Below are 11,817 nucleotides of genomic sequence, written 5' to 3'. Positions count from 1 at the left end.
ATTTTGAATTAATATAATTATCCAATACAAAACTACTTAAAATTACTTAAACTCAAGAATCAATTCTTTGACAAAACCAAATATGTTAATATTACTGAATATGTATTTAAAATCACATTAATTAGTATTTCAATGGGATTTTAGAAAATCTTATGTGAAATCAAACACCCAATTTTCTAACAAATAACGGGACAGTTTGTTTAAAATTTTAAAAAACAATTTTAAAATAGCAATTTTTTAATAAGTAGATAGGATTTGCATCTCAAAATAAGCAAAAAAGAAAAATAACTTTTTTTAAACAAAAATAGTTTAGACAAACACTAAAAAATAAACTTACTTATTTTATTAAAATTAGTATTGCTTGTCTTCAAGAAATAATAAACATCCATTGTTTATTGTTTAAATCCATAACAAACAAAAAAATTACTTATTTTTATTAAAATAATTTTTTTTTAAGAAATAAGTTTAAACAAAGCATACATTGTTTATTGTTTAAATCCATAACAAATATATATATGAGGAAGAATCAAATTATATAAGTGTAATTTGACAACTATTATATCATTCTATAACTTTTAGTTATATAGTGTTTTCTTAAAACTCTTTCTTGGATTAAAAGTTCTTTTCAAATAAATTAAATATGTAAAATTTCATATTAATCCAAAATCATTTGCTACCTCAGTCATATAAATTAAAATCAACAAAATTTAAACATTTCAAAATATATTAAAATATGGATCATTTGATTACCTTAATATTTAATTTTAACAAAATGACACAATCTTGATAATATATAAATATAATTCAATGATTAGATTAATAAAAATCACATTTTATATAAGTCATAAAAATGATGTAATAATTATTAAAGTTATACTGATATAATTTGATTTTTTTTCTTTCATATATTTTTTTTTTCCTTGAGCCTAGAAAAGTGATCCAAGTCTCCGTTCAGTATTTTATGGTGGGCATTGTAGACTCTAGTTGTCGAGTCCACAATGGATGTATTTTTCGTTCACATTTCGAACGCAATATTTTTCATTTACATTTCTCTTTTTGCTAAGTCTCCTCAGACTAACCAGCTGTTTTTTTTATTTTACATTTCGATTATGGAAGTAGTTCTGTTCATCGGGTTCTAGTTGTCGAGTAAATAGCCACCTAACAAATTTCATTGCCTAATTTAGTCCGAACGAAAAATAGATTAGTCCTTTAATGATTAAAGTCTACACCGTTTTCTTTCATTTCCATCCACTCATTCTCCACATTTTCCTTTTTTCTTTTCGAAAAATAAATTTCATATTTCCATCACTTAAATCTTTTGCATAAATGGGGGGAAAATGAGAGGAAAAAAAACACAAGAAAATATTTGCCCATCACCACTTGACAATGCCAATTACGCACTATCCATCGGGAACTAAAGATAGTCAACAAAACAAGAGTATTTCGAATATGGTCCTCCCATAATTTCCCCCCCCGGAATTTGTATCTTCACAATATGAAACGATTACAGACAGACATTGTGCACTCCCCTTTGCTTGTGTATCTATAACGGGAGCACAACAACATATTTGAACATAATATGACTGGGGGTGAGATGAATAAATTTGGGGCAATCAGACTAAAATTTACAGGCCTCTCTTTCTCAAGCCTAAAATCTTAAAACAAGGCAATGAAGCAAGAGGTCAATCCAATTGTATTTCAATGAAATAAAGATCAAATCACCGTGTAAAAGCTCTGGAATCTCTTTTTAGTGGCTGGGCCGAGATGGTTGCCTGACTATATGCATAAGTGTCATGACCACCACACTAACTGTTATAACCAAGGAAGAAGTTGAATATGTCACTCAATGCTATGATGCCTTCTACGCGCTTGCTGCCAGCTTCCACAATTACAAGCCGCCTCACACCTAAATCCAGGTTAGTGAACCCAAAATTTTCAGCACAGCAGTCTTCATAATTAAGTCCAATAACTAAAAACCAAAACTAATGCCAAACCAAATTAACAAATAACATTTCCAAGTTCAACAGTTTTATAGTCAAATTACATTCAGATTTTTCAAGGTTTAAAATGAGAAAATTGCCCCTTCATATGTTAGAAGGATAACACAAAAGCCCCTTTCATCTTAAAAACGGGAAAAGAAACCAACCTGGATTTGCCAAACGTTCCATCACTTTATGCAGAGAATCAGTTCGCAAACACATCTGACATCTTTGACTTCTCAGCTCGTAAGTATTGTAAGAATCCTGGCCCAATTGCAATGCCTGGACAAATAAAGCATGCAAGAGATACTTAGATCCTGAGAATAAAATCACTATATAAACATCCATATTTGTATAGAAACAGCAAGGAACACGACCATAAACCACACACTGACATTAGTACTATCTTGATATAACAGTTCAAAATGCAAGTTTTCTTCCTTATTCTTCAACTAAATTCACAAATAACATTCACCAAAACTTTTTTTTTTTTTACTGGAACACAAACTCGGACCCTTGGTAATTTAAATTAAATTTCAAAAAATGAACAACGAAAGGTAATCGACATAAACTATCAAAGTAGTTATTTCCATTCATAATGTTCAACTCAGCCATTAAGGACAAAATTGCTCATCTGTTTAAAACCGGTTTTTAAATTCTGCTAAAAATATTTACCACTAGGTGTGCGCTAATGGTGAGGGTGGGTTTACATCAGCACAGTTAGGAATAAAGCATAGAAAAGTAGAAATTGGAAATTAAAGAAAGATTTTATGGAATTGAATGGAAAGAACAGAAAATAGGAGAGATCTCCTCCATGGATTTCTCATTTCTCCTTTCACAAAGAGCAAAAGCTCAATCAACAAATGATACATGATAGATTCTCTTCTCTTAAATCCTCCTCCAATTTATTTACCTCACAAATCCCCTCTAACTAACCAACTTCTCATGCTACGGCCCTGTTTGGATAAACTTTTCCATAAGCACTTGTAAGATAAAAAAAAGGAAAAATGAAGTGAACTCCCACAAGTGAACTTCAGTTTTTTCCATATCAACCTCTAGATCCCTTAATCAGCCAATAATCAAGCAAAAGAAACAAATAATCAAATATCATTTTTGAGATACGAGATAAACATTTCAAGAATGAAGGACATTGCACGACTTCGATGGGAACGAAAAACAAATAAAAACATCTTAGTTCTAGACACTCTTTGTAATGCTGTCTAAATTCTTCCATTCTTTGTAAAAGAAAATTTAGAGAGGAAAAGCACTGATTTAATCTATCAATTCTTAAGATCGTCCTCATGTGACTAGTGTCATACAAGTCAGGAAAACTACCTAAACAGACAAGACAAACTGTTCATATTGTTTTTTTATTTTCACAACAAAAATTGTCAACAAAAAAGTTTATTAGGAAACAAAAACTTGCCTGATGAACAGTCATTTCATCAAGATTAATATGTGTGTAAGTTCTGTCCTTTGCCAAAGCTGTTATATCACTGTAAAGCAAGGAGGGGAGGAAAAGTGAGAAACTAGACAAGTGACTCTAAATAAGACTGGTAGGACAATTTAATGATTGGACCATAGATTGATTTCAAATATATCAAACAAGGCATCAATAAGTGCATTAAGAAGGATAAAAATAACTAACCTTCGACAATATATATCCAGTAATGAGTCACTATCATCAACTATTGGTATTGAACTTACTTGAGCTACAAAACAACGAACAAAATGTTATGATAGTATAATTATATTGTGCAAGCCAACACCTCTTTTATAAGTTATTTGTTTAAATCAGAAAATGGATTATCCTTGATTTAAATTTAGCCTAAATATTCATCTTGTTTTGTCGTTAATCACCCACAAAAACAACCCTTCTTCTCAAAGTGGAGGCAGTGCCCTCTACCATCAACTCATGCCTCAAAAATATAATAGGATACCAATTTCTTTATTCTTTCTGTTACTTTTTTTGGGTACAATATGTTCAAGGTCAGACAAAGAAATTGCACCTTGAACTAATAAGTTTAGGGCTGAAGTAAGTGAAGCATTTGGTCTCAACATTGCTAGAGGCCGGCGATTTGATTCCCCAATTTTGGGCACCCACGTCCCCACAGGGATTGCACAAATTGGAAGTTGAAGTATAGGTAATGAACTAGAACAATTCCTAAAATACCTGCAAATACCTGAAAAATTAATTTGGTAAGAATCAAGCATATCTTAACAAACATTAAAGAAAGTTAGGGGGAAAAACTTACATTTAAGGATTCCTGAAAGTGAAGCAAGATGTAGTAGCTGTGGAAATGAACCATCTTCTGAATGAATAATAGGAACTGTTGAAATTCCATTTTGCAGGATCTTCACAGCAATCTCTTTCAAATTATCATATGGCCCTGCCTGCATAAATGAAAACAATCAATATAGAGGCCATTATATAAAGATTACAATGACTTTCCAAAACAGATCTTCATTAAGCTCAGAAAGATATAAACAGGGTAATTATTGGGCAAAGTTTCACATAGAACTCAAGAAGCAGCTACATCAAATCCAAGTTCCAACAAAAAAATAAGTTGGCTAACTGCATAGTTGGTGTAAAGGAGAGGTACTTACAATTAAAGCATAAAATGATATAGTCAAATGACTGGATTATTTCTTGATTGATCAAACATTTACACAGGCCAAAGCATGAAGATCGCAAAAGAAACAACAATGTTTAGAAAATTGACATAGGGTTTGGATCCAATTGTCATTCCTATAGACCCAGGGTTAAAGTTATCAAAACATAAAGAATCATTTCCAAATCTATAACTAACTCAAGCTTTTCCATGTATAGCACAAAAATGAGCATCCTCATATTATACACCTTACAGAAAAAGGAAAAAAAACTAGTAGAAAATAAGAGCATATACATAACAATGCCATAAAAAGCCACATAAAACACTTACACGGATAAAACATTGTGTAAATCCTGTCCACTTTCCTCCTTTCCAAGCTGATATGGTATGTGTTTCAAGCTCCTCTTCTGTTAGATTGGACCCATGATTTCCGAGCTGAGAAAAGGACAACATGTTTTAACAGGCATTACGAAATATTGAAGATAGATTAAGCTTACAATTAGAATGTGCAATTTATCACCATCTGGAAAATCTTGATATTGATTCTCAACAACTGATTTCTGGAATCCAGCTCATATTATACAGGAAGCAGCTTAAAATCAATATCTTTAGAGATGCAAGGAAGTTATCAGAGAGTAAAAAGGAAATGCAGGTATTTAATTTTCCTGGGGTGGGAATAAATGATAGATACCAAGGAATATTTTTTTAAAAAACTTGTATCAAGCATTGGAATGATATATGTCCCAACCTCACTTTCTTGGGAATGATTCTAGATACATTAAAACAAAAACACTCTAGGAGCCTGTTTGGTGGACATTATAAGGAAGATAGAATAGGATGAGTTATCATATCCTATCTTAATTCATTGTTTTAGTGAGCTAATAAGATATGACAAGACCATCCTAAAACCCTACCCTATCCTATTCAACAATTAAAATTTTATACTGTGGTAAAAGTTAGGTTCAAACCCAACAAGATGGGATTAAGGAATATAATCCTCACTCCCCCTTAGCTCTTGATCTCCCTACTCGCTCATCCTTTCCTCTCCATAGTCCTTGCACACTTCATTTACACTCTCACCAGCAACCCTACTCTATCTTAGTTCATTGTTTAGTGAGCTAATAATATGTGACAAGACCATCCTATCACCCTACCCAATCCTACTCTTATCCTATCCAATGTTGTTAATGGCGGATGACGGTTTATGGCGGAAAGCCAAAAATCCACCATAAAAATATGGCAGATGGCGTAGCGGCAAATGGCGGACAAATAAAAAAAAATTATATATATATATATATATATATATATATATATATATACATATAAATATTAACAAAACAATAAATAAAAAACAAATATAAATAAAAAATTTAAAAAACAATGGATTGCATTCAAATAAACTAAAAAAGTTTCATGAGTTCACACAATAACCAACACCAAATAAACTCATTCAAGAGTTCAAAATAACAAAAGGATAAAAGCATAATGCAAAGTGCAAAGTATAAGTTGAGGTTCTGATCATCTTCTCCAATGTAATTAGTAGAAGAGGGCTGAACAGAAACAAAAAAAACAGAACCAGGGTGTTGCCGCTGCCGTCTGTAGCCATTGCCGTCGCCATCCATTGCTCGCGTGCGTGGTGCTCGCGTGGTGCCATCGTCGACTTCGGGTGAGACCGAGAGAACTCGCACTGGTGCGTGGTGCCGTCATCAACTTCGGGTGAGACCATGAGAGAACTCGTGCTGGTGCATGGTGCCGTCGTCGACTTCGGGAGTTCGCGTGGTGCTCGCGCTGGTGCGTGCTGCTCATCCCATTTTGATTCCAAAACTGGATTTAGGATTGGGTCGGGTCAGCCCAAGACTGCCCAATCTGTCATTTTGGGAAAATTTAAAAAAAAAACGTTTCTTCCGCCATAACTGCTATTCCGCCACCACTGTTAAACCTATGGCGGCTGCCATGGCGCCGCCAGTTGAAACCCACAACGCCACCGCTATTTGGTGGCATTTTTTCAAAAATCCACCATGCCATACCGCCATGGCGCCGCCATAACCGCCATTTGACAACACTGATCCTATCTTTTTTTATTCTATCGTGTCCACCAATTGGACCATGTTAAAAGGTTTATTCAAGAAACTTGGTGCAAAAACAAAGGTTAGAAATTTTAAGAAGACAGACCAAATTCAAATTTTGTAGTGGCTCCTTAAAAACTGATTTATCATACCCATATTCAACTGCGAATAAATGGAAATTAAATGTTATAAGTTGGTATTGTTTCAGCAAATAACATGCTGGTCAATTGATCATTTAGTTATTCAATGTCAATTGCTCAAACATTATTAAGATTCTTCTGTTTACTTTTTTAGTAATTTGATCTGACCATACATTAGATGGAGCTTGCTACGTGGCAAGGCTGGAGATACAGTTCTTGCAAGAAGATGGTTGGACTTGACACACAAGCATAAAATGGGACTAAATTGTAGGAATATGAAGCAACGGGCCCACCTTTCATGAACAAAATTAGCATTTCCAAGATATTTCCAAGTTACTTGAAGTGTTATACAAGCCATAACGATAAGAGCTTTGCTTTCAGAAAATTTGCCAACAGAAAGGCAAGTAGTCTTATGCTTTACATACCTCTCTTATAATTAAAATAAAATCCAAGGCACTAAGAACTCCAACAAACTGCCCCTTGCAGATGTCCCAAAGAGGAGCGACGGGAATTCCCTGTAAAATTACCCGATTCATAATAGTTGCATGAATAAGCTACTAATCAGCAAAGAAAAAACATACAGTAATAGTATTGATGAATTAATGCAAGAAGCAAAAGACTCAAGCAAGAAGGTTTTGAAACAACTGCTCAAATTCCACAAAAGGATTCAAAAGCATATTAGTTATTTCCCTCCTATTTATCAGGGTAAAAGAAAGGAAGATACAGCAGTATCCAGTATTCAAACACATTTTTAGCAGAATCATTCAACATATTTGAAAAGTCACTATAAGAATTTTAGTCCAAGCAAAGCAAAGATACCTGCTCATGCAGTATGTGAAATGCCTGTTTCACAGGCAGATCAACATCCAAGGTAACAACCTGTGGCCAGATGTCACTAAATTAGTAAATTATGTAATTCTAGATAGTAAGTTCAAAAATAATGGGTCAATGGAAAAAGTTCCAAACCTTGCCTGACTCGGGAAGTAATTCATATGCTGTACTCATAGATAGGAATGCAGAAATACGCTGACGAGAGGTCTGTATATCAACATCTGATATTCTTGGTAATAACACATTATTTAATGTACTGTCTGTCAATCGGACCTGAACAATGAAATTCCATAAGCAAGGAAAAACAAATCTATAATTTATAACAATATTAAAAGGCAAAATGAAATTTTGGTATACACATTTTCTTACACTAAATTACCCATCAATTGTTGCCTCCATAAACCACTATCACATTTTCTATTCAGTCTCTCCTCTCTCTCTCTCTTCTTTCCCATCCATCCCATTCCCCAAAGCACCCAGAAATCTCAAACCTTCCTTAAGATGTGGACAAACATTTATGATAAAAATATACCTACATATATGAGTATTAGTGGATAGAAAGACATTAAAAATAACAAGGATCTACGAGGTATTATAGATTAGTTGCAATACAATCTCCAAATAGATCATGGTATGAAAACTATTCTTTGAAATTTCAGTCCAAAGTGCAAACCCACTAGTCAGCATACAAAGAGAAGTTACGCTCATAAGTCATAACAACAATCACAACTGTCAAAGTATGACTAACTCTTACCATGCATCGAAAAGCCTCATTGTCCACATCCATGTTAGATCCAGAAACTATTTCTGGAGTTAAAACAGGTACAATATTAGGATCAGTAGCCAATAAAACAGTGTTAACTATCCCATATTCTCCAGATACACAAGGTTGATGGTCATCATGCCGCCATTCTCCATCAACAAAAAACTTGTACTGCATTCAAATAAATATAAAATAAGTATCTAGGCACCAAGAATAAAGATAAAAAAATTTCTCAAATTGCATCGTTTTAATTCCACTAACATGTTTCATAAACAAAATCTAAAAAAAAAAAGCTAAAATTGTGAATAGATCTTATATTCAAAACCTCTGGAAATAAAAAACCTCACTCAATAACCATTTCTCTTATGCAGTCTAGACTTTAAAGTATTATCATTAATGCAGAGCTCGATGCCAAAGGAACATTTTGCCACCAAAACATACTTACAAACAATAGACAATAAAAATTATGAAATGCACAAAACCAGTTATCCAGACACACATTTACATACATAAAATTTAGAAAGAGCATGAAACTTGGATTCAATCAACATTTAGTACCAGCAAAGCACTAAAAACTAAACTGACCTGATGATGACCAGGGATCAAGCTATGAATAACTTGAAACACAGTTGGGCAACCTTCCACTGGCGACATTTGTAGAAGTTCAGACCACCTTGAAAGTGACATGAATCCCACGAAAACCAACACAATAAATCAGATAAAAGTAGAGCTTTTTTTTCTCCAAAAGGGTGCTGGTTGCTGATGGATTAAGTTGTAGCAATTTACAAAAGACTCACCGTGTGAAAGAACCACTTAGATACACACTTCTTCCTCCGTATGGCCACACAAACCGCATGGGAATGAGCACGGTCCCTGCCACACCACTCGCATCCCTTGCAGAATCCATGCTTGGACTGAACATTTTGCTTCAAATTCAGAGTGTTACACTGAGAATACCCTCATAGAACACCAACTCATCGCATCATGCCACCTTGTTCAATTCGTTGAGTAAATGCAGCACCAATTCAATGCACTACGAAGCCAAACAGAAAAAAGCTAAAGAGAAAAGGCAGAATTCATCCTAAAATCAAATTCCTGTTGGGAAAATAAAATAAAAAAGTTAAACTTTTGATGCTTTGTTTCACGAAAAATGAAAAACAGCCAGTGTCCATTGCTCATTGCAACAGGACCAAACAGAGATTTGAAGCGGGTACGGAAATCAACACCCCAATTTGCATGCCACAGACCCATTGACTAATAGACACCAAACCCTAACCCTAAATTGAAAGAAACGTACCAAATCGAGCCTCGAACTTCCACGAATTTATGAATTTCTGGGGGGGGGGGAAGAAATAATATAGAAACCCTATTGAAACATAAGAAGATATAGGTTGAGAAAAGAAAATCGAAGATGGGTGAGCTATGAAAGAATCCAACCGTGAAAAGAAAAATACCAAAAAAGACGAAACCTTGAAATAGATGCTGAAAATTTATCACTGAAGCCAAAAACAAAAATTGATGTTAATTTAATCCGAAAATAAAGAAAGGAATAGGGTCAATGAATTATGAAGCTGCTATTGACTAATCATTGTTAGAGAAGAAAATGTAATTTGTTTTTGCAAAATGTCAATCTCCAATGATTTTATGCATCTAAAGTAATGTAATACAGTAAATTTTTAGTTAAGAAGATTATAAATGTTAAATTTTCAAAGTTTAATTATCAGTCAATAAATAAAAGTATGATTTTTAAAAGGCTAAATCTCATTTTTTTTATTAATTATATTTTAATTTTTTATTTTATTTTGATATGTTAAATTTTAAAATTTTCATTTTTATTATTTATGTTTCAGATTTATTTTAATATATTAAATTTTAAATTTTTTTATATTTTTAAAAGTTTTATTTTAATTCTTTTATATTTTTTATTTGAAAACATTAGTAATCCGTTAATGTTAGATTTTGAAATAATTAATTATTTTAATTATTATTAAATTAAATTAATTATTTTACTTATATTTAATATTCCATCAAAAGAATATTAATATTTTTAATGAAAAACAAAAGAAATAATTTTGGAAAACATAAAATAATGAATCACAAAATTGAGATAGAAGCGTTACATGATTAGCCACTACAAAGATAACTAACTAGCTATCCATTGGCGAGTCTTGAACAAATACAAAAGGATCCAAAATAAGATTTATTTCTTTTCTTGGGAGGAGAGTGACATTAATAAAATCAGTGATCCCGATTTATTTCTTTTCTTTTTTCAGGGTACCTAAAGTAGTGGTGGAGAAATTGGTGCGGGTGCAACGTAGGTTCCTGTGGGGAGGAGGTTTAGATCAAAATAAGATTGCATGGGTGTCGTGGAAGTCAATTTGTTTACCAAAAGAGGAAGGCGGCTTGGGCATTAAGGATATTAATCAGTTTAATCTCGCATTACTTGGAAAATGGTTGTGGAATCTCATGCAGAATAAAGGAGAATTATGGGCTAGAGTTCTTGAATCCAAATATGGAGGATGGAGGGGTTTATTCGAAGTAGACAGAGTGGGGGCTGAATCAGTTTGGTGGGGAGATCTAAAAAGGGCTCTAATTCAATCTCAACAGGGTCAGATTCTTCAGAAAGGCATGAAGTGGAAGGTTGGCAACGGTGATAAATTTAAATTCTGGGAGGATAGGTGGATTTGTGGAGAGGAATCATTGGCTGAAAAATTTCTCAAACTATACTCAATTTCCCTTTAGCAGCAACAGCTCATACAACAGATGGGAAGCCACAAGGATAGTGGTTGGGAATGGAACTTTACATGAAGAAGACCGCTGTTTGATAGTGAAATTGATAGGGCAGTCAACTTCCTAACTGAGGTCCCACACAAGGTTATTCAGCAACAAGATTTTGATGGATAGGAGTGGCTTGGAGATCCAACTGGTCAATATTCAGCTCATACTGCCTATAGTATGCTTGGGGAAGGATTAGAAGCTGGAACACTGGATGAGTGTTATTCAAAATTATGGAGCATAAAGGTCCCAAGCAAAGTAATTGTCTTTGTGTGGAGGCTACTCAGGGATAGATTACCTACAAGGCTAAATTTACAGCGGAGACAAGTGCAGCTCACTGACATCTCATGCCCTTTTTGCATAATCAAAGAGGAGGATGCAGCTCATCTATTCCTACACTGTAGCAAAATCTAGCCTCTTTGGTGGGAAACTATGTCTTGGCCGAATTTAAAAGGTGCTATCCCCCTCACCCCTAAACAACACTTCCAGCAGTTTATCGATATTCAAGTGGATGGTGCTCGGCTCAAGAGATGGCAATGCTGGTGGATGGCACTAATGTGGTCTATTTGGAAGCTAAGGAATTCCATAGTCTTTTCTAATGCAGCTTTCAATGCTAATAAATTGTTTGAAGATGCAACATTCATTCTCTGG

At 33.9% G+C, this 11,817-nt stretch overlaps 1 protein-coding gene across 3 annotated transcripts; it reads right to left on the bottom strand.

Annotated features, from left to right (window-relative positions):
• Positions 1-1,350: 1,350 nt before the first annotated feature.
• On the bottom strand, positions 1,351-9,945 carry LOC114420060 (sucrose nonfermenting 4-like protein). 3 transcript variants are annotated; one of them, XM_028385909.1, is made up of 14 exons: positions 9,846-9,945; positions 9,189-9,424; positions 8,977-9,064; positions 8,383-8,562; positions 7,764-7,901; positions 7,617-7,676; positions 7,223-7,312; positions 4,922-5,026; positions 4,235-4,373; positions 3,989-4,162; positions 3,628-3,691; positions 3,406-3,475; positions 2,147-2,261; positions 1,351-1,906 (listed from the first exon to the last, which is right to left on the bottom strand). In XM_028385909.1, the coding sequence occupies exons 2-14, from the start codon at positions 9,311-9,313 to the stop codon at positions 1,806-1,808; spliced, it is 1,449 nt and encodes a 482-aa protein (XP_028241710.1). In that variant the 5' UTR covers positions 9,314-9,424; positions 9,846-9,945; the 3' UTR covers positions 1,351-1,805. The 3 variants fall into 3 exon arrangements, with proteins under 3 accessions (XP_028241710.1, XP_028241708.1, XP_028241709.1); XM_028385907.1 differs by having other exon boundaries at positions 9,689-9,855; XM_028385908.1 differs by lacking the exon at positions 9,846-9,945 and adding an exon at positions 9,689-9,834 and having other exon boundaries at positions 9,189-9,486.
• Positions 9,946-11,817: the final 1,872 nt, after the last annotated feature.

Source organism: Glycine soja, chromosome 7 (assembly GCF_004193775.1).
Source record: "Glycine soja cultivar W05 chromosome 7, ASM419377v2, whole genome shotgun sequence".
NCBI lineage: Eukaryota > Viridiplantae > Streptophyta > Magnoliopsida > Fabales > Fabaceae > Glycine > Glycine soja.
This window is presented reverse-complemented; position numbering and strand designations above follow the sequence as displayed.

Excerpts from the sequence above, each read along its gene's own strand:
- LOC114420060 (XM_028385909.1), bottom strand. The coding sequence starts at position 9,313 with ATGTTCAGTCCAAGCATGGATTCTGCAAGGGATGCGAGTGGTGTGGCA. Across the intron at positions 7,677-7,763 it reads TACTTCCCGAGTCAGGCAAG|GTTGTTACCTTGGATGTTGA; the intron begins GTTTGGAACTTT and ends ATCTGGCCACAG. Across the intron at positions 3,692-3,988 it reads CCTAAACTTATTAGTTCAAG|CTCAAGTAAGTTCAATACCA; the intron begins GTGCAATTTCTT and ends GTTGTTTTGTAG.